Source organism: Ailuropoda melanoleuca, chromosome 6, assembly GCF_002007445.2.
Source record: "Ailuropoda melanoleuca isolate Jingjing chromosome 6, ASM200744v2, whole genome shotgun sequence".
In the NCBI taxonomy this organism is placed as follows: domain Eukaryota; kingdom Metazoa; phylum Chordata; class Mammalia; order Carnivora; family Ursidae; genus Ailuropoda; species Ailuropoda melanoleuca.
The window spans coordinates 120,819,344-120,842,386 of NC_048223.1; the positions used below are offsets into that span (position 1 = coordinate 120,819,344).

At 49.3% G+C, this 23,043-nt stretch overlaps 1 protein-coding gene across 1 annotated transcript in view; it reads left to right on the plus strand.

Annotated features, from left to right (window-relative positions):
* DMBT1 (deleted in malignant brain tumors 1) overlaps positions 1–21,826 on the plus strand; it is a 38,067-nt gene extending 16,241 nt beyond the window's left edge. Inside the window, exons 15-25 of the mRNA XM_034663632.1 lie at positions 456–497; positions 1,242–1,436; positions 1,683–1,709; positions 2,314–2,346; positions 9,391–9,411; positions 10,474–10,503; positions 10,754–10,904; positions 12,249–12,457; positions 13,282–13,466; positions 18,406–18,794; positions 21,213–21,826. Of these exons, the coding sequence (XP_034519523.1) occupies positions 456–497; positions 1,242–1,436; positions 1,683–1,709; positions 2,314–2,346; positions 9,391–9,411; positions 10,474–10,503; positions 10,754–10,904; positions 12,249–12,457; positions 13,282–13,466; positions 18,406–18,794; positions 21,213–21,510 (1,580 nt within the window). The 3' untranslated portion in view covers positions 21,511–21,826. The remainder of the gene's footprint in view (positions 1–455; positions 498–1,241; positions 1,437–1,682; positions 1,710–2,313; positions 2,347–9,390; positions 9,412–10,473; positions 10,504–10,753; positions 10,905–12,248; positions 12,458–13,281; positions 13,467–18,405; positions 18,795–21,212) is intronic.
* Positions 21,827–23,043: the final 1,217 nt, after the last annotated feature.

The window sequence follows — 23,043 nt, forward strand, 5'->3', positions numbered from 1 at the left end:
GCTTCCAAGCCTCAGATTCATCAGGGTCCGAAGCGTATATCCAAAGTGGCAGGGACAGAGCCCAGGGGATCAGATTGTAATAATTGTGGTGTGTTCTGGGTGCCGGGATACTTGATTGGTTTCAGGTGGGCCCACCACGACCCTGACTCTTTCTGGCCAAGCTTCAGAGTGTGGCAGACCCCTCAGACATATGTGTCCTGAGCAGGGAGGTGGCAATGTTTTCTAAAGGGGAAAGGACATGCTAGGCTTTGAGATGGCTGTGGAGGGCCCAGGGTGTCCTCCCGCAGGGACTTCATCCCAGGGGAGCTGGCTAATCTTGAGGCTTGTGTAGCACAGAGGCGTGTAAGGTGCCAGGAAGCAGATGTGCAATTGTCCCGATGCCCGCCAAAATCTCTTTTCAAAGATCGTTTTCCATGATGTCTAACGCTGTCTTTTGCCGTTGTTGCCTCTTCCAGGCACCTGGCCCACCTCATCCACACCTGTACGGCCGACAACAGGTGCATATTCCCATCCATCCTCCCTGGGTCATTTTCTCCTTCAGCATAAAGTTTGGGTTTGGAAGTGACAGGAGGAATCTCAGGGTGCTCCCTTACTTATGCTTGTCCTGTATGTGTGTGTGTGTGTGTATGTGTGTGTGTGTGTGTGTGTGTGTGTGAAGGGTGGGTGGTGGAGAGAGGGGGCTCTGAATACCAGCTCTGAGGTCTGATCTTAGGGGGTGGCCACCCAATTCCAGGGGGATCCTGGGCTGATGTTGGTCAGTGAAGATCCTTGTCCGGGTGCTCAGGGGAGGCCTCTCAAGTGCTTCTGGGACCTGGTTGTGCCTCCCAGGCCACGGGGTGCAGCCCCGGGAAGACAGGGGCCATGTGTTGGTCCAGCACCCTTCTTGCCAAGGTGCCGTCATGTCTGGGACCTTGCCACAACCCAGCCAAGATCCCACAGAAGCCAGTAAGCTGCCCAGCAGGGCCGTGGTCTTGGCCTGCCTTGGAGCTCTGGGGCTCCATCCTCAGTGCGCCCAGCGTGGGGTGGGTTTGTCTTCTCCTCACAGCCATGGGTCGTAGGGTGCTTCCCTGCCTTGGAGCATCCTTAAGCCTGGGCTGATGAGGATGTCTCTACTCCTTTCCCCGTGATGAAGATTAACCTCTGAGCATGGTCAAAGGTGACCACCAGCCCAGGGGTCATTGGCCAGGAGGAAGCCCCTGAGTCTGGAACATTCCTTAAGGTCTTGTTCTTTGTCCTGCTAGGGAATGAAACAGGTTTGGCCCTGAGGCTGGTGAGTGGCGGTGACCGGTGTCAGGGCCGCGTGGAGGTCCTGTATCAAGGCTCCTGGGGCACCGTGTGTGATGACAGCTGGGACACCAATGACGCCAACGTGGTGTGCAGGCAACTGGACTGTGGCTGGGCCATTTTGGCCCCAGGAAACGCCCAGTTTGGTCAGGGCTCATAGAGTAGTCATATATTAATGGGCATAATGGTCATGAGAACAAATTCCTGTAATAGTTATTTTTTTTTTGTGGCATCCTGACCTTGAGGTTTCCTTTTACCCTTAGTCCTCAGGACCCCTTTCTGAAAGTCTTTCTTAGTTGTAGGGGTTTGGCACTCAGCATTTCTGTTCCTTTGGATTCTGAGAGGCTCCTTTTTGCAATCCTCCCCAGAGATTGATAATGTGTCCTCTTCCCTTGCAGCTGTACCAAGGCCTACTACTACCCCAGGTGAGTAGCTGCATCCCGGCCCAACATGCTTCCTCTCTGGATTTCTACTCTCATGTTTCTAGAACGTGAAACAGAGGCCCAGGCCCTTCTCTTTGAGGGCTCTGGTATTTGTTACAGTCCCCAGCTGAGTCCCCAGGACTTTGCCTCCTACTTTAGGTTAGCCTAAGGGCCCACCTGGATCCCCTGCCACTGCGTGCTGCCAGGGTTTGCTCAGAGAACCTGCAGTGCAAGGATTTTTGGTCCCTTCTGGTCATTTCAGATGGAAGTACTTTTCAGTCAGAATTGCGATCATTTGGAAAATACAACCAAATAACACTCCTGCCAATGCTTGTCTGTTCAAGAATTCCTTCACGTTGAGAGAGCGATCCCCAAAGTGTTCTCTACCCCACGGTGAGAATATTCAGGGCCGAGTATGTTGCGAAGTCCGCGCTCCGTACTCCAGCCCATCTGGGCCATTCGCAGTGCACATTGGAATTGTCCAGGCTCTGAGCAGTCCTCCTGTCAGGGATAGAATCATGCACCGTAACATCTCCTTAGCAAACTCATGACCATGCAGCGAAAACTTTTCCAATAAAATCCTAAAATCATCTCTTTTTCCTTCCAGGCTGGTGGTACCCATCTACTACGACCAGTGATGGTAAGTATCGCGCTTTCCACCGAAGGCTGTGGGTTCTCGTCCCCAGGCAGACTGTCCCTGTGGAGATGTCTGTAAATGCACAACCCAGTTCAGCCTGTGCATACAACCTCCCCAGACCTGCCCCGCCGCACGCATCTCCCGAGCTGCCCCCACACAGCCTGCCTCTACCTTCCAGACGCTCAGCCTTTGTATCCCCCCCGCCAAGGGGATGACTTTTGTTTTAATAAGGAGATCTACTTCCCCTTCTTTTAAGGAAAGGAAATGAGTTGTTCTTCAAAGAACAGACTTAAAGGCTTTTATTATTTGGGGTATCTCCAAAGCTTTGAGAGAAGGAAGGGAGACCATAAATGGATGATTTCACAAATAAACAATCATTTACAAGTGAATTTTACTTCGTGGCTCTTGCTCAATAGCTTTCCATCACTGTTAAGAAATGCTATGGCCACTTGTTTATGTCATTGAATATTTTCTTCCCATCGTTTTAAATGCCTGCATTGTATTTCACTACACAGCTATGACCACGAATTAGTGAACTAGTCCCCCGGACATTTACATTGTTTATGTTTCCTCATTGTTATGAATGATCCTCTGATGTGGAATATTTTTATAAGTCTTTGCATACCTCCCCAATTTTTCCTGTAGGAGAGAAATACATTTCCTGGGCTAAAGTTAACATAGTGCCCGGTACATAAAATGTACTTAATAAATGCTAACTCTTCCTATGTTAAGTATTTTAAGGTCTTTGCTGTATATATGGTCCAAGGACCATGAAGAACGTTGTAAAGTTTCAGAATGTCGAAAAAGAGAAACTGATCTCCTCCCTCAGGTAGCTCACAGTAGTATTTACTACTGAATTTATGATGTAGTTACAGGTGTGACAGGTGCTTCAGGGTGTGCAAAGAGGGCGTATTCAAAGAGATTTTACGTGATCGAGGGATTAGGGGCAGATCTTCACGAAGTGCTGCTTATGCAGAGCCCCACAGGAAAAGCAGGCTCGCTTGCTGACATGCCTTCCAGCCAGAAGGAGCACTTGGTAGGCCTGGGTGGGAAGGAGCTTGGCTGTTGCCCGATCGTTCGGAGCTTTGTGCCCAGGTTAGAACTCCTGACTTGATCCTAAGGACAGTCAGAGCTGTTGACAAGTTTTAAGCCGGGGAATTGCAAAACCAGAAGTCTGTTTGTAGAAGTTCACCCTTGACTTTTATGCCGAACTGCGTGCTTCCCGAGGGCAGAGACCGTATCTGCCTTTTACCCTCTCGTGTCCTTATTATCTGGCATTGTGTCTGACATAACGTAAATGTTTCTAGAAAGAATAAGTGAATACATGAATGTATGGGTGAACATTTAATCACAATTGGCATTTTGATAAGTTCAACAACACGCACACATACACCAAGGACAGCATGCTTTATGCCCTATTTTATAACACCCGTTTTCGCTTGAGTACAGAATACTTTTTTTATGGCCTTCACGTTAGCATTTTTAGGGCATTGAAATTATTTTTACACCATAAAGTTTAATGGGCACACAGTTTTTCATTCTATGGATATATCATGATTTAATTAAACAGGTACTAATCACAGGACAAAAGAATTCATTCTTTCTAAGTCTATTTTATACACTCAAGTAATCACATACAGTCACATTTGTATTTTATTTTATAATTGCCTCTCTATTATTTTTAGAAATCTGTAATGCATGCCCTTCGCTCTGAAACTTTGGCTTCGTCTTTGATCACATCTCAGTGTAGGAATAGAACTTATGGGTAGGCATATTTTAAAGGCCAAATTATCTTTAAGAAGTGCCGTTTTTCCATAGAAACAGAGGAAATATTTGCAAATCATACATCTGATAAGAAACGAATATCTAGAATACATAAAGGACTTTTATAAGTCTATAATAAAAAGGCCAATAACCCAATGAAAGAAAGAGCACAGGATCTGCATAGATATTTCTCCCCGGAAGATACACAAATGGTCAACAAACACATGCAACTATGGCCACTTGTATATGTCACTGAATATTTTCAATGCAAATATGTCTAACGTCACTAGCCATCAGGGAAATGCAAACCAAACCCACAAAGAGATACTATTTCTCACCCAGTAGGTTGGCTGGAATCAAAAAGTCAGATAACAGCGAGTGTTGGTGAAGATGTGGGGAAGTCAGAACCCTCACACCTGCTGATGGGAATATAAAATGGTACATCCACTTTGAGAAGCAGTTTGGCGGTTCCTCAAAAAGTTAAACATTAGAGTTACCATATGACCCAGCAGTTATAGTCCTAGGCATCTACTCAGAAGAAAGGAAGGCACGTGTCCACACAGAAACTTACATACAATTGTTCACTGGTGGGCAGCTTTGTTCCTAATAACCCCAAAGTGGAAACTCCCTGAATGTTCATCATGGTGAATGGATCTACAAACTATGGTCCATCCACGCAGAAAGTTACTTGGCAACAGAGGGAGGTGAAGTCCTGGTGCTTGTTCATATGCGCTACAATAGGGATGGACTTTGACAACAAGATGCTAAACGAAAGAAGCCAGTCACAAAAGACCACATACTGTAAGGTTGCATGAATGTGAAATGTCTAGAACGGGCAAATATGTCGAGACAGAAAGTGATTAGTGGTTACCTTGGGCTGGGGGCAAACGAAGAGTGACTGTTGGGGACAGGGTTTCTCTCTGGAGTGACAAAAATCTTCCCGAATTGACTGCAATGATGGCTGCAGCACTCCGAATATACTAAAAACCGTCGAATTATACACCGTAGCAAAAACAAACAAAAAGAGCTCTGAATAAGGAAAGAGCCAAATTCAATTTCTATCACCACTGAGTATCTCGATATTTTTAAACGGCCTATTAAACCGACCAACAAGGGTTTGAATGCTTAATATTACGTATCATTCTGTGATAAATAGTACCAGCTGATACTGTTGGGGGCTTACTATGTGCCGGCCCTGCTCTCAGGGTTCACGTGTATTATCTGATTTAATTCACACAGGAATCTGATAAGGCAGACGTTATTAGCACTCCCATCTTTGAGATGAGGAAACTGAGGCAGAGAGTTTCAGTAACTTGCTCAAGATCATGGAGCCGATAAAGGCAAGAGCCAAGACGCAAGCCCAGGCCTTCTGTGGCAGAAACCATGCTCTCGCCCCCACTTCNACAAATAAACAATCATTTACAAGTGAATTTTACTTCGTGGCTCTTGCTCAATAGCTTTCCATCACTGTTAAGAAATGCTATGGCCACTTGTTTATGTCATTGAATATTTTCTTCCCATCGTTTTAAATGCCTGCATTGTATTTCACTACACAGCTATGACCACGAATTAGTGAACTAGTCCCCCGGACATTTACATTGTTTATGTTTCCTCATTGTTATGAATGATCCTCTGATGTGGAATATTTTTATAAGTCTTTGCATACCTCCCCAATTTTTCCTGTAGGAGAGAAATACATTTCCTGGGCTAAAGTTAACATAGTGCCCGGTACATAAAATGTACTTAATAAATGCTAACTCTTCCTATGTTAAGTATTTTAAGGTCTTTGCTGTATATATGGTCCAAGGACCATGAAGAACGTTGTAAAGTTTCAGAATGTCGAAAAAGAGAAACTGATCTCCTCCCTCAGGTAGCTCACAGTAGTATTTACTACTGAATTTATGATGTAGTTACAGGTGTGACAGGTGCTTCAGGGTGTGCAAAGAGGGCGTATTCAAAGAGATTTTACGTGATCGAGGGATTAGGGGCAGATCTTCACGAAGTGCTGCTTATGCAGAGCCCCACAGGAAAAGCAGGCTCGCTTGCTGACATGCCTTCCAGCCAGAAGGAGCACTTGGTAGGCCTGGGTGGGAAGGAGCTTGGCTGTTGCCCGATCGTTCGGAGCTTTGTGCCCAGGTTAGAACTCCTGACTTGATCCTAAGGACAGTCAGAGCTGTTGACAAGTTTTAAGCCGGGGAATTGCAAAACCAGAAGTCTGTTTGTAGAAGTTCACCCTTGACTTTTATGCCGAACTGCGTGCTTCCCGAGGGCAGAGACCGTATCTGCCTTTTACCCTCTCGTGTCCTTATTATCTGGCATTGTGTCTGACATAACGTAAATGTTTCTAGAAAGAATAAGTGAATACATGAATGTATGGGTGAACATTTAATCACAATTGGCATTTTGATAAGTTCAACAACACGCACACATACACCAAGGACAGCATGCTTTATGCCCTATTTTATAACACCCGTTTTCGCTTGAGTACAGAATACTTTTTTTATGGCCTTCACGTTAGCATTTTTAGGGCATTGAAATTATTTTTACACCATAAAGTTTAATGGGCACACAGTTTTTCATTCTATGGATATATCATGATTTAATTAAACAGGTACTAATCACAGGACAAAAGAATTCATTCTTTCTAAGTCTATTTTATACACTCAAGTAATCACATACAGTCACATTTGTATTTTATTTTATAATTGCCTCTCTATTATTTTTAGAAATCTGTAATGCATGCCCTTCGCTCTGAAACTTTGGCTTCGTCTTTGATCACATCTCAGTGTAGGAATAGAACTTATGGGTAGGCATATTTTAAAGGGCCAAATTATCTTTAAGAAGTGCCGTTTTTCCATAGAAACAGAGGAAATATTTGCAAATCATACATCTGATAAGAAACGAATATCTAGAATACATAAAGGACTTTTATAAGTCTATAATAAAAAGGCCAATAACCCAATGAAAGAAAGAGCACAGGATCTGCATAGATATTTCTCCCCGGAAGATACACAAATGGTCAACAAACACATGCAACTATGGCCACTTGTATATGTCACTGAATATTTTCAATGCAAATATGTCTAACGTCACTAGCCATCAGGGAAATGCAAACCAAACCCACAAAGAGATACTATTTCTCACCCAGTAGGTTGGCTGGAATCAAAAAGTCAGATAACAGCGAGTGTTGGTGAAGATGTGGGGAAGTCAGAACCCTCACACCTGCTGATGGGAATATAAAATGGTACATCCACTTTGAGAAGCAGTTTGGCGGTTCCTCAAAAAGTTAAACATTAGAGTTACCATATGACCCAGCAGTTATAGTCCTAGGCATCTACTCAGAAGAAAGGAAGGCACGTGTCCACACAGAAACTTACATACAATTGTTCACTGGTGGGCAGCTTTGTTCCTAATAACCCCAAAGTGGAAACTCCCTGAATGTTCATCATGGTGAATGGATCTACAAACTATGGTCCATCCACGCAGAAAGTTACTTGGCAACAGAGGGAGGTGAAGTCCTGGTGCTTGTTCATATGCGCTACAATAGGGATGGACTTTGACAACAAGATGCTAAACGAAAGAAGCCAGTCACAAAAGACCACATACTGTAAGGTTGCATGAATGTGAAATGTCTAGAACGGGCAAATATGTCGAGACAGAAAGTGATTAGTGGTTACCTTGGGCTGGGGGCAAACGAAGAGTGACTACTGTTGGGGACAGGGTTTCTCTCTGGAGTGACAAAAATCTTCCCGAATTGACTGCAATGATGGCTGCAGCACTCCGAATATACTAAAAACCGTCGAATTATACACCGTAGCAAAAACAAACAAAAAGAGCTCTGAATAAGGAAAGAGCCAAATTCAATTTCTATCACCACTGAGTATCTCGATATTTTTAAACGGCCTATTAAACCGACCAACAAGGGTTTGAATGCTTAATATTACGTATCATTCTGTGATAAATAGTACCAGCTGATACTGTTGGGGGCTTACTATGTGCCGGCCCTGCTCTCAGGGTTCACGTGTATTATCTGATTTAATTCACACAGGAATCTGATAAGGCAGACGTTATTAGCACTCCCATCTTTGAGATGAGGAAACTGAGGCAGAGAGTTTCAGTAACTTGCTCAAGATCATGGAGCCGATAAAGGCAAGAGCCAAGACGCAAGCCCAGGCCTTCTGTGGCAGAAACCATGCTCTCGCCCCCACTTCCCATGGCTTCTTGTCCACTGGCCGGAAACCCTAGGGAGTAAGTTACATTGCAGAGTGCTCCCCACGGGCCAGAACCCCCGCTCACCCAAGAGGATCCCTGTGCTCCGCTGAACAAATACAATTATCACTTTGTTGCTTCCTTGGCATATTTGGGACAAGATGTCTCACGCTCCCTCTGAAGCTTGGGTCACCTCCTGGCAGAGAGTTGCTCTTCTAGGCCCCATGAGGGGGGGGTGGAGCCTCAGATCAAGACCCCTAATGTGGGGCAGCCCAGGACCAGGCCCAGGAGAGGAAAGACTGAGTCATATTGTAAGGTCCGGGGATGATGCCTGAGGACTCTTACCCAGAAGACAGTTGCTTGTTATAACACACTTGAAACCCGCCACTGCAGAGTGGATGAGTTAATTCAAACTTCTTCTCTAATGCACGTGCCAGGCATGTGGAAACTTACCACCGTGGCAAGTGGGGGATGGTGTGTAATGATTCCTGGGACATTCAGGATGCCCGGGTGGTCTGCAGACAGCTGCATTGTGGATACGCAGTATCCGCCCTGGGAAATGCCTATTTCGGGCCCGGCTCGGGCCCCATCACCCTGGACGACGTGGTGTGCCCAGGGACTGGCTCTGCTCTCTGGCGCTGTGCGTGTGTGTTCTCACCCTTCCGTTTGGTCTGGGACCCTCAGCAATGAGGTCATGTCTATAAGCCTCAGTCTCCTCGTCTATGAAGAGGAGATGGTCACAATGCCCCTGCTTCCAGTGGTGATCAGAGACCTAAGTGGCTCATGCATGTAAACCCTTAGAACAATTCCAGATAAGTAGGAAATGAGGAATAAGTGATGCTGGGGTCTTGGCTATGGTGCTGATGACCCCCAGGTCATGATGGGGCTGGGGGAGCAGCTAGGGAGACTCGCCTAAGGCCTCCCCCTACTGCCTTACGGCACTAACTCTGTGGGCCACAGGTGCGCTCACAGAAAGGGTCAGACTGTGAGTCACAGGGATGCGTCCCCTCCACGTGCTGGCCCCTCCTCCCGCCACACTTCAGCGACTGATGCTTTTCTCCTATCCCTTTTCAGGAAGCCCTCCAGCAACGCACAGTAAGTACCCGTGATCTCTACCCAGCCTCCTGGCTGAGCCCCTCCGCTGCTGGCGCACGGCCTGCCCTTCACTGGCCCAGGAATCGCCCCTTATGTCTTCCCTGGCACTGGTATCCCCCGCAGTTGATGTCCCCACCCGAGGAGGGCTGGGCCTCTCTCTGGGCTCCTCTTTGACCATCAGTAGCCTGGCCAGCCTAAGATTCAGATCTCCAGTCAGTCCCTCGCAGAGGCCAGCCACCCTGGTAGGTCCAGCCTGTCCTCTCGGACACCAGACCCTGGTCAGGGCAGGCCAGTGGGTGCTGCTTCCTCACTGAACTCCGTGTGTAACCACCAGAATCTCCTGGTTGTCCACTCCAAGCTTCTGCCAAAGCCGCTCTGAGCATTTGCAGCGCACTCCTGGCTCCTGAGACCTTGCCCCTCCATCCCCACCCTCCCCTCCTCACCACCTGCTTCCTGCAGCAGCGACCCCTCAGCCTTGCCCCTGTCCATTCTTCACACAAGAGCTGGGGTGTCCTTACGAAATGCCCATGTCAGTCCCAGCCTCCACACCTGCGTACCCTTCATGTGACTCCTCAGGGCCGTCTGGGTACGGCTCCCCACGGCGGGGGACAGATCCACTTCCCTTGTCTGTTTGGTTTCCTCTCCACCCCTCCCTGCTTTCTCCACACTGATGTTCCCTAAGTGTGTTAGTGACTCTCAGGCCGGGATCCCTTTGCACAGGCTGTTCCCTCTGCATGGAACTCCTCTCTCTACTTTTTTGCCTGATTCCCCCCCACCCCACCCCGATAACCTGCCCGCTTTTCTCCGCTCAGTCTGGATCAGGAGCCAATGCTCTGGGCTCCCACTGTGTCCTGGGCTTACCCTGATCACAGCCCCCATCTGCTGCACTGGGATTTGCTCTTTCCCGGCCACCGCTCTAGGCTGTGAGCTCTCTGAGGGCAAGAGTTCAGCATCTTGCTGTGAACCCAGGGTTGGCATGTTTCTGCACAGAGCAAGTGAGCACTGAACAGTTGTGCCGACAATGCCAGGAAACTGATCGTTATCTTTTCTCTTGGTCAACAGCTCCTGTTCACACTGCCACCCGCCCAAACAGTAAGTTCCGGGCTCCCTGACAAACCCCTTTTCCCTTCCCCTCAATGACAGTGCCACTGGGTGGGGCGGCGGGGGTGGGGGGACGGTGACAAAAACGAGGAGATGGCTTCCCTAAGTAGAACTTCCCTGGACAGTCCGGGTCTACACCACCTCCTGCTGGGTTTCTGTGTTGGGGGTTATTTAAAAATTTCCCCAGGCGACTGTGTAGTGGGCTCTGGGGGCCCTCCACATTTCCATGTCTTCCCCACAGCAGATAATTCCTGCGGAGGCTTCCTGTCCCAGCCATCCGGGTACTTTTCCAGCCCGTTCTATCCTGGGAACTATCCAAACAACGCCAGGTGTCTGTGGGATATTGAAGTCCCAAACAACTACCGTGTGACTGTTGTCTTCAGAGACGTCCAGTAAGTGTGCGGGTGCAGAGCCGAACACGTGGGGGACCTCGCAGATATTCTAGAACAGACTAAATGGTACCTAGCCCTTCAGGAGAGATGTTGGCCCGATTGACATTTTCTCTTATGGGTTCAATTTCTTACCTAGCACAGAGGCAGCCCGTGGAGGTGGGGCCAGGACAAGAGGCCTGGTTTAGAGTCCCAGGTCTGTCACTAATTTGCTCTGTGACCACAGGAAGTCACTTAACTTTCCTGAACCTTGGTCAAGACAAGGGGATAAAATACCTGCTTTCCTCTCATCTTTGGTTACTGGGAAGGTCACAAGAGAGAAAGAGGTGAAAATACTTGGAAAATGTTATCCAATGGGAAGGATGACTATTTGGAGTAATAGTAACACACAGAATCCTATTAACCACACCAGTTTTTTTTTAACCCTTTTCTCTCCACCGTCTCCTTTTTGGGGGGGGTTAGTTCTGCGGGGGGTCAAGTAGAGGTGGAGACATCTCTGCTACAGAGGCTAGTTCGTCTGTCCTCATTCAGTGAAGAGTGGGAATCTTTGCTTTAAGCAGAGGAGACAGCATCAAAGCCATGTTAATATATGATTGGTCCAAGGAGAGGGTGACCATGCAGAGCTATGAGTGTTTTCCAGTGTCCAGGAAAGGGGGTGCCATCATCTCTTCCGTAACAGCCATTACTGAACACAACAGTCTTCTCTCTTGCTTTTTGGTTGCTGTGGCCTTGCGGATCTCTGCCTTTTTTTTTTTTTTTTTAATAATTTTTTATTATATTATGTTAGTCTCCATACAGTATATCCTTAGTTTTTGATGTAATGTTCCATGGATCTCTGCCTTGGAAATTCATTTGGGGTTTTGCAAAAGCTTTAATATTATTTTAATCTCCTCACCATGACAATTCATTCTGGGTCTCAGAGACTGTACTTAAAGCTTATGTGCTCCTGTGGAGGAAGGTTGACCACCTAACCTTCAGAGAGGTTATTTGACTTATCCGATATTTATTAGTCCAGCGATTTATTTCTATCACTATGGATTCATGAATATTTCTTTTATTCATTGGGAAACCAGGGTCTTTCTGATTGAAGAAACAGTCCATGGCAGGGTGTGATCCCTTCCTTTCATGATGCAAAGGAGTGTAGGGGCTGTAGATTTCATATGTGTGACCCCAGAAGTTAGGACAAGGATCTGTCACAGGGAAGTGAAAATCATTCTATTATTTTCAACTATTAATTTTGTCAGTATTTCTGCCACCAAGGTGTGACCCCCCCCCCCCCACTGAGGTCTGACCCGTTGCATCAATCCTGGTTGAAAGTGAAGTCAAAACTGTGTTCTGTCCCTGCAGGCTTGAAGGTGGCTGCAACTACGACTATATTCAGGTGTTTGATGGCCCCTCCCACAGTTCCCCTCTGATTGCCCGTGTTTGTGATGGAGCCAAGGGCTCCCACACTTCCTCATCGAACTTCATGTCCATTCGCTTTGTCAGCGATGGCAGCATCACGAGGAGGGGCTTCCAGGCCGAGTACTACTCCAGCCCTTCCAATGATAACACCAGTAAGTCCCCTCGTGGGGGCTCGTTGTGGGGAGCACCTCTGCTCAAGCCTTCTGTGGTTGTGAAGTAAGAAACTAGAACAGCTTTGTCAGGTCACCAAGCTTGATCTGATGCTGAAAGGGGCCACGAGCAGTGGTCTTGGGACTCTGGCTGCCCAGAAATGAAGTCAAGGGCCCGAACTGACTGATGGGCAGTGTGGTGGCCTTACTGTGGTCAGCAGAGACTAAAAAGAAGATGTGAGGTCATACTTTCAGCTCATGGTGAAATGTCAGTGCCAAGGACACAGGTGACCATCTGGCTGCTGGACTGTGTTCTGAGACTTAACATTCTTGGCTGCTGTCTGAAGATGGACTGAGCCAGTCACTCAGCCACTTGCAGCTAAGGGCCAGATTTGAGCTGTTAAATGGACTGATTTATAGATTGGCTTAGGGACTAGGTGGGGTGATGTCCAAGCTCTCTTCTGCAGTCAGGATTTTAAGCATTGACCTATTCCATAGCTAAAGGACTTTATTTTATAACATCCCCACCATTCAGCTGGAACGTTACTTGACCTTATGGACAAATGGAGGTCGGCCAAACATTTTACTCATTTCACATCCCACCTCCATTTCTCCATCAGGGGAATCCTAAGTTCCTGTGCCCCCAAAGGGGTCTTGTGAGAATGACACTGACCTGAGCCATGGGGTGCCTGGGGGGTTGTGGTGAGGCCTATTCTGATGTGGACCATCTTTGTCCGCCATCTTGGTCTTTGCACTTTCTACGGGAGGAGCGCCTAGTGGGCTTGCTGGGGTGCTGACTGCCTTTGTTGTTTGTCCTCGGCCACCAGAGCTGCTCTGTCTGACAAACCACATGCAAGCCAGCGTAAGCAGGAGCTACCTCCAATCCCTGGGCTATTCTTCCACGGACCTTGTCATTTCCACCTGGAACGAAAGCTCCCGGTGTCAGCCCCAAATAACAGCCAGCCAGGTGACGTTCACAATTCCATACTCGGGCTGCGGCACCATTGAGCAGGTAAGTCTAGGGCTTCCTACTCTATCTCCTTCTGAGTAAGCTTTCTTATAGGGATGTATGCTGTGTTTTTTGAGTTCTGGGGACCCAAAAGACATGATGATGGTATAACCGGTGTAATCAGGGTGAAGATTTAAATCTGTCCCTTAGTGCCATGATGTAGCTATAACTACTTCCAAATGTGAGGATGAGGAAGGAAGGTCAGCAGGCCATTTCCCCCTATGCTGTCAGGGACAGAGCGTGCATGGCAGGCTGCCATTCCCATCAGCAATAGCCATAGCAGCTCCCAGGGGCAGCTCCAGGTTTTATAGGGCCTGAAGCTCACACAGTTTGGGGTTGGGGTTGGTGAGAGGGGCCGGTGCCTCATGAAGCAAAAGAATGTGAACATATCTTACGTTTATAAATCTTACAAAACCATACGGCTGTGCCAGTATACTGCTAAGCGTTGGAGGAACCGGTGTGCAGGGGAGGCCGTGAGGCTCAAGCTTTATTAGCTTCACAGGAAATCAGCCTCTGCAGCTGCGCTGTCACCATCTAGGGTGACAGCTGTCGTGGTTTGCCTGGGAATTTGCAGATGTCAGCATGGAAAATCCCATGTTCCACGACGCTCCTTAGTCCTGAGCGAACTAGATGGACGTTCATCCTTCCAGGGCCAAACACTAGGTTTAGCTGGTGTCATACTCCCTAGATACCCCTCAAGTATTCTCTCCTTGTCACTCCACTTTAAAAATAGGGAGGCTGGGGCACCTGGTGGCTCAGTCGTTAAGCATCTGCCTTCGGCTCAAGTCATGATCCCAGGGTCCTGGGATCGAGCCCCACATCAGGCTCCTGGCTCAGCGGGAAGCCTGCTTCTCCCTCTCCCACCCCCTCTGCTTGTGTTTGCTCTCTCGCTGCCTCTCTCTCTGTCAAATAAATAAATAAAATCTTTTAAAAAAAAATAGGGAGGCTAGACTTGGAGGGGTCAAGCAGGTTGCCCAAGGCCACTTGGCCAAGAAGTGGTAGGACAAACGTTAGATTCTGAGAATCTCCAAAACCTTACATTGAGGGAAAGAATCCAGTCACACAAGAGTACCTGGTCTATGATTCCATTTCTGTAAAATTCTGGAATGGGGAATAAATGTATGATGGAAAGCCGACCTGGTTGGAGGGGCAAAGGGGCAGGAAGGAGCTGTTTGGGTTCCTGGAAATGTTCTGTATCTTATTGTGGTGGTAATTATTGTCAAACCTCACTGAATGGTATGCTTACAATGGTTGCATTTAATTTTATGTAAATTTATTTAAAATCATTTAAATTCAGAATTTGGGGATGACACCTAAGTAATCATTTCAAGATTTTGTCAGGGAACAGATATGGTGCTAATATCTGTATGTGGCTTAGGACTACAGTAAATACACAATATGAAATGCTCGAATTTGTACAATGTGCATGAACCACATGTTCAGAGGAAGTCAATTTGTCATTCACCACAGACGTACTGAGCATTTGCTGTGAGCCAGCACGGGCCTAGGTGCTAAGATGACACTGTTCATTACCTGGCAAGGTCATTCCTGATCCTTTGACACATAAGAAAAGTGGGAGAGGAAGGGGATAGTCATTTAGCCAAACAGATTGGCCTACGAGCCACAGTTGGGTGCCTGGAACTAAGCGTCCACAATTGCTATTATGGCCACCTGGCTCCTTTTCCTCAGTCCCTACAGATAGCAAGTCTCCTTCTGAGATGAACTGAGTGGGTCAGGGAGACTTACATGCAGAAGAAGGGTACACATGGGGGGCGCCTGGGTGGCTCAGTCGTTAAGCGTCTCCCTTCAACTCGGGGCGTGATCCCAGCATTCTGGGATCAAGCCCCACATCGGGCTCCTCCGCTAGGAGCCTGCTTCTTCCTCTCCCACTCCCCCTGCTTGTGCTCCCTCTCTCGCTGGCTGTCTCTCTCTGTCAAATAAATAAATAAAATCTTAAAAAAAAAAAAAAAAAGAAGGGTACACATGAGTCATGCTATGCAAACGTTCAAGTCAACCAGGCTTTTTATATTTTGCCCTGTAATTTAATTGTGTTGGATTCTGGCTTGCCATGAGTTTAGTCAGTGGGAGTCAGGGCACCCAACATGATTATCCCTCCTCGTTCCAAGCGTGCAGCCTGGAGACTCTGATGTCTGAGCCACCCCACTGATGTCCCTTCCTCTCCATTAGAAGCTACCAAAGCATCTTGCCAATGCTGGTTCTTGTAAGGTGGCTGGTGGTGGCCAGCACGTGCTATGCTCTCATTCCTCCATTTACTCAAAAACCTGCATGCCCTACCAGACTGAGTGGCTCAGGGCAGGGCCAATGTTTTATTCATCCTGGCAGCTCCCAGTGGTGCTGGTATAGAGCCCAACCCTTTCTAATCGGATTATAAACTGCTAACCTGGATGCCAGCCACTGACCTCAGTTCCACATGACTTTTGAAATTCTCAGGGCAACCTTTATTCCCACGTAATCATAAGGAATTGGAGGCTTACAGAAATTAAGCCATTTGCCCGAGGCTGCGTGGTCATGACCTGCCCAGCCAGCATTCAGACGCAGGAGAACGTGATCCGCAGGCAGAGACGTCCGCAGCTCCCCCAGCAGCCTCGCTGAGCGGGGTCTGACCAATGGTGGCTGGTAGGGCTGAGTAGGCGAGGTCTCCCCACCACATGAAAGGGACATCAAGGGGAGGAGTCGGGGTTTTCATGGCAATAGCAGTTGACTTATCTGTAAGACGTCCCATTACATCCTGAGTTTCTTCCAAACTGAGCAGACATCTAATAATGAATTTTAATCTAAAATCAGAACTGCTGCTTGTGATGAAGAAATAAACCTGCATTCCATGATCTTTTTTTTATAATAATTTTTTATTGTTATGTTAGTTACCGTACAGTACATCCCTAGTTTTTGATGTAAATTTCCATGATTCATTACTTGCGTATAACACCCAGTGCACCATGCCATACGTGCCCTCCTTACTATCCATCACCAGCCTAACCCGATCCCCCACCCCCTCCCCTCTGAAGCCCTCAGTTTGTTTCCTAGAGTCCACAGTCTCTCGTGGTTCATTCCCCCTTCTGCATGCATTCCATGTTCATTGCTTGGAGTGGATTCAGAATCTAGCTTGAGCATAGAAGCCATAGACGAATGTGAATTCCAAGAAAACTTCGATTTTGGTGTGCAGAGTTAAACAGAAGGCAGCTCGGCTTGTCTTTGAAGGAGTAAGAGTCACATTTATATGGTTTCTTCTGACAATCACTGGCACTCACGTATAAAGCCCATTCATTTTTTTTTTATTTTTAGAAAATAGAGTGTATTTTCCTTGCATGGATGGGGGGCATAAGATAGATGAGGTCTCCCCACCCCACCTGAGGGACGTCTTCCCCAGACCTGGGTCTAGAGTGCGGGCTCTGGCACTCCCCTGTAGGCCTGGGGCTGCAGAGACCTCCTTGACTGCCCTATTGTAGAAAACAGGGAGGCAAAACCCTTTTAAATTACTTGTTAAATTTTTCTCTCTTCACATGTTTTTCTGGAAGGGACAAATTAGGAGTTGAGTTATGCAACCACAGGCATGAAGTGGAGGTCTTTCCAACACGCACCGTTCTGAAGAACGGTGATATTTAAGGCGTACAAGTGCTGGCTTGAGCAGAGAGCTTGTCTGGTCTTCCAAATGGCCAGGAATGGAGTTTGGTCCTTGACAGGTGCATGACTACATGTGACTTGAAAACCTCTTTTTTTTTTTTTTCCTTAAGAGTAACCTAGCCTCACATTTTAGGACTTCTATTTAGGCCATCGTGGTATTCTTTTTGTGTGTGTTCTTGCAAAAGTATCCATCGCTTAGGGGAACTCATACCTGGCTAGCAGAAAGAAGTTTGCTTCTGCCTGTCATCACATCGGGAGGGAAAGCGTTGCTCCTTGTCTCTGCTTGGCAGTGACTCGTTTGTGCTTACCTTGCTTGAGCCCAGATGATTGTGACCATGGAGCTTCCAGATGGCCTTGTTCACCTGTGTCCCCTCAGCCATCTGGGCCCCATTCTTCATCCATCACAGTCCTTTTCTGGGCCCTGCCCCTGTACCTTTCATTCCTTCCCTGGTATTTATTGATGCTTCTGACGGTATCGTTGACACTGAACCAAGCCCTGATGACATCCTCTTATCCTTGAGACTCTCATAGACCACTGGGTGCAAGGCTGTCATCCCCAGAAGGTCACTCTTAGGCACATCAAATGGCATGAGAGACCAACATTCTGAGGAATTTGCTGCTTGCTAAAAGGCAGAGTGAGAACCCATCCCGTGGTATGGGGGAGTGACAAAGCCGTGTGCAACAGGAAGTGCTGCAGCATTGCTCACCTGTCCACATGAGTCTCTGGGGGAGCCCCTGCCCCAGAGGTCAGAGACCCACTGCAGCTAGAACTCCCCCCTCTGTCACTTCCGGTCCTGGCAGCTTGGACACCAAGCCGCAATTGCTACTGAGCCATCCAGACCGCACAGTGAAGGCTAATCCCACCAGCCCCCTCTCGAGTACACGGCTGCCTCCCCCGGTTTCTCCCAGCCACAGTGAGAACGAAGCAAAGCAAGCACGAACGGCCCTGAGCGATGGAGTCCAGGCTCAGCTCAGTCATTCAGCGGCGCAAGGGGTCATCCACACACACCCATCTTCCCCTGGGAAGCAGGTCCTAGGAAGCCCCAATACCTGCCCCACACTGCGGTCCCCATCACGTGGTAGAGGAAGGGGTTGTGTGAAAGGAGGGAGTCCTGCTTTAAGCAGCATGCCCAGCCCAGATAATGGGGGCCATGGCAGCCATGTGCCTTCTCCGTGTGGTCCTGGGAGGGTTTTGAAGTCTGGCTGAGTCACTTCCCTCTCATTGTAACCAAAATCAGCTGTGAGCTTCCCTTAGCAGGTGACATTTGCTTGACTTTGCTCTCCTGCCTTCCTCTCCCAGGCAGATAATGATACCATCACCTATTCCAACTTCCTCAAAGTAACTGTTCCAAGTGCCATCATCAAGAGGAAGAAGGATCTCCGCATTCACGTCAGCTGCAAAATGCTCCAGAACACCTGGCTTGACACCATGTACATTGCTAACGACACCATCGATGTCAACGAAGTGCAGTACGGCAAATTTGTCGTGAACATTTCCTTTTATACATCTTCTTCATTTTTGTATCCAGTGACCAGCAGCCCGTACTACGTGGACCTGAACCAGAACTTGTACCTTCAGGCTGAGATCGTCCATGCCGACACCAACCTGTCCTTGTTTGTGGATACCTGTGTGGCGTCCCCCTATTCCAATGACTTTACATCTTTAACTTACGATCTAATCCGGAGTGGGTAAGGACTGTCTTCATGGAACGAATGTCAAGCTTCACCTGACAGTTCAAACAGGAGTAGCCCAAAGTCTCAAGGGGTTTGGTTCTAGTAGATCCAGCTTGATCAGTCAGGTTGTCATAGCTGGTTAACATGTAGGGAAATGGATGTGTGGAGAAGTGAATGAGCTGTAGCTGGGATCCGACCCGGGTGACCGAGCTCCATAAGAAGACATCCGTGTAGTGGGGAGAGCCTTGATTCTGCAGCAGATCGAGACTGAGATGCCGGCTCTGCCGCGTACCAGCTGTGTCACTCTGGGCAGGCAGTCGCAGCTCTCTGAGACAGCCTCTTCACCCATCAGACGAGAACAGTGGTGCCCACATCATAGGCTGTTGGGAGGATGAAACGGGAAGGAGTCGTGGCGCCCTGGGCCGAGAGCATACACAGCAGGTGGTCCACAAGGAATGCTGTGGGTAGCAGGGCTCAGCAGGGGTCTCTTGACCTAGAGCTGAGAATGGTGGTTCTAACCAAGCTCAAGAAATGCAGAGTTCAGGCCAGTGGTGCCCAGGCTGGGGTCAGGGGTGCCCAGGTTGGGCTCCTCCACCACAGCCCTGCTTCCCTGGATGAAAGGGCTCTGGTGAGGTGGAATTTGCCTCTTCTGAGCTCATCAAGGGGTCCTGGGACGCTGGGATGTGCAGCTCCCATCCCTGCTCTTCCGTCTCTGTGTACCGGTGTGCGCATCAGTTCTTTGCTTCTAATTTGACCTTGACCTTGGCACCTCAGTAACAATCACATAGAAGTACCATATAGAAGTGGTACTGAGAGGCTCAGGGGCTCTGCTAGGAATCAGGGTTGGGAGGTTAAATTGTACCTCTCCCGGAGATACCAAACATAGCACCATTTTCCCAGGCGCAGTTTGAATATGTGTCAACTCAGGGAGCGGGTGTTGAGGCTTGTCTTGTGTAGTCTACGAAGCTGGTTCAATTCACAGCAGCCCCCTTGGCAGCAAAGATGGGGGAGAGACTTACCCAAATTCTCGTTCTACAAATAGTAACGAGGTGACGTTTGAATTTATGTCAGATGATTGAAATTAACACAAATGAGTGAGGTGGTTCTTTGCTAAAAGACTCTTTTTGGTCCGATTGTGGCATAGATGCATAGAAGATAATGCAACTTCCTCGGGAGAGGGGGCTGCCCATGGGGAGGTAGGTGCGGACCCAGCTGGACCTGGAGGGACTCATTGGCTACACCCGACATCAGCCAGATCACCTGCCTGATGCCCGTTAGAGGATTCTGGAGCTTCAAACGCACCCATGCCCAGGCCCCACGGGCACATTCGCTTTTTTTGGTCTGTTGTGGGGCTTGGGTATCTGTATTTTCAAAATCTACCCCCCTGCCACCCCGTGATTCGGAAGTGCGGCCTGGGTTATGGAGCTCTGGCCCATACAGACCACGCTGACTGGTGTGGTCTTATGGGAAATGAAATTATTGCCCAGCAGCCCCTGGATTACCCTGACCTCGTTTACAACTGTCCTGCTTCCTGACGAGGTTCTGGGTACTTTCTTTCTCATCTTTGCTGCTGAAGTGACCCCTGTGGGAAAAAAAGAACATGGTATTTGAGAGAATGTGCATTGAAAGCAGAGGAAGGAAGGCAGAAAGAAAACGTCGAGTGAACCCCGGGCCACGTTTCCAGGCAGGATCAGGCAGCCCTGGTGGGACAGCTCTCACCCACGATAAAAAATGTCCGCCCTAAACCCCAAGGACCAGTTTCTTTGCTGTCCTCTTTGCGACGACACCCCAGATCGTCCTGTTAAGAGATGCTCGTGGGTTACGCAAGCTGCTGCGTCAGCTGGGGTAGAGCTGGGAGAGTCCCCTCATCCCTATCTCGGTAAAGTTGCTTTCGGGGGATTCTTACGGGATCTTGCTGCCAACACCGGTGCAGGTGAGGCGTCTGAGGGAATAAGGAGGCGGCTGATATTGGAGTAGGGGCTCCTGGAGAGCCCGCAGGCTCCTGGGAAAGTACAGCCACCCGGGGCTCAGGGCAAGAGGAGGTGGGTCAGGAGACGCCGCCCCAGAGACTTGGGCGGGGGTGGGCGTGGGGGTGGTAGCCACCAAAGACACCAGAGAGTAGCCCAGTGTCACCCTGCCTGGCTTGGGCCTCACCCACCTCACCTGGGTTTCCAGGGCGCCCCAGCGCAGGGTCGCTGAGCACCCACTGTGCCACGTGGGGCCTGCTTCTCTGTGTGGGAACCGCGCTGACTTGCTGCTTTAAGAGGCTGCTGTCGGACCAGGGCTGCTGGGTTTCCTGGAGGCTGGCGGTCGGTGGGTGAACCACACGTTCGGAGCGCAGGAAGGGGCGGCAGGAGGCGTGGGCCTGGCCCGGGCGCGTCCCGAAGAAGGCAGGGCAGCCGGAGCTGACGGGCTGCTGTTCTCTTCTTCCAGGTGCCCGAGGGACAGCACCTACCAGTCTTTCTCGCGGCCGTCGCCTCGCGTCGCTCGCTTCAAGTTCAGTTCCTTCTACTTCCTGAGGCGTTTCCCCTCCGTGTACCTGCAGTGTCAGATGGTGGTGTGCAGGGCCGACGACGCCTTCTCCCGCTGCCGCCGAGGCTGCGTCGTGAGGTCCAAGAGGGACGTGGGCTCCTACCAGGAGAAGGTGGACGTCGTCCTGGGACCCATTCGGCTGCAGGCCCCGCGCCCCGAGAAGAGGAGCCTGGCTAAGCGGCGGGCCTCCCGCCCCTAGGCCTGTGACCCGAGGGGACCCGGGATGTTTCTGTTGGTGTCACGTTCCACCCACCACGTGCCAGGCCTGCTGTGCTCCGCGGGCCGACGTGGCGTTAGAGAGCTCGCCTCTCGCCTTCTTCCCCGGGCTCCCGGTCTGCGCGGGACCCCCTGTGGGGCTTGGTCCAGGGAGTTCTGGTCTGTAACCCAGACACACGTGACGCCTGTGTCCTCTGGGTTCTGAACGCCCCAAACCTCAGTGCTTGTCTGTGAAACACGAATGTTAATATCTGCCGGTTAGGACTGCTGAGGGGGCGCAATAAAGTAACGTTAGTGCAACTGCCTTAATGTCTGCCTGGTTCAAGTCCCGGGTGCGACGCATGGTGGGTCTTGTTACTGTTGTTACTGTCACCCGCAGCAACAACACGACGCTGACCATAATACTACTGCTCGTAACAAGAGACCCCTGCGTCCCCAGGCAGGGCTGCGGGGCTGCGGGCAGGATCCTTTATTCCAGCGGCTCACAAGGCTGACGTGTTGGTGGTCAGCCCTTCCGTCTCCTCATCTAGAACGGGGAACGCATCTCACACTCTGCTGTTTTCTTGTGGGTGCGGACAAGGAAATGTCCACAGACTGATTCCCAGGATTGCTGGTCCAGGCTGAGGACAGGTCAGCAGATACGGTAGCACCGGTGACAGGGACAGGTGTGGGGTGGCAGCAGTTGTCACAAGCCCTCCTCTTGGTTATTGGGTTCCACCCCATGGGACATCTTTGGGGGCTCTGTCTCCCTGTGTCACACATCCGGGTGGTGAGCATGTCCAGCTGATTCCAGGCTCTTACCTCACATATGCACTTCTTTTTTTTAAAATTTTTATTTTGTTATGTTAGTCACCATACAGTACATCCCCAGTGTTTGATGTAAAGTTCCATGATTCATTATTTGCATATAACACCCAGTGCACCATGCAATACGTGCCCTCCTTACTACCCATCACCGGCCTATCCCAGTCCCCCACCCCCCTCCCCTCTGAATCACATATGTGCTTCTTGAAGGACTATTAGGTGCCAGGAGATAAATGAACAGGAAGCGATCAAAATCCCTGCCCGCATGGAGCTTACAATCCACTGGAAGGGGATGCAATTCAGAAATAGGTTGAGTGCTTGGTACCTGCCACGGGTTGGAACTATGGAGAGACACAGGATAGAGTGACGGGTGAAGGGGGCTGGCAGGGACGCTGCCCACCTCTCTCTCCTCCCTTCTCTTCCCATGGGCACACAGTAGCTCAGGGCCTGAGGACCTCTGGCCTGGGATGCTTGCACCTATTTCCCAGCTGGTCTAAATGTCCCAAGTCCCCCTCTCCATCCTTCTGTAGTCTCTGGCCACGTTTGATCTCCCAAAGCCCAGCTCTGACTTCCAGTCTAAAACATTTCCTGGCTGCCACCGGCTGACAAGACACTGAGATCTCTCTGGCTACCTTTGGGATCTGGCCTCAGTTTCCTATCCGGCACCTCTCACACCCATTCCTTTTTCCTCTCCCACCACACAAACGGTTTC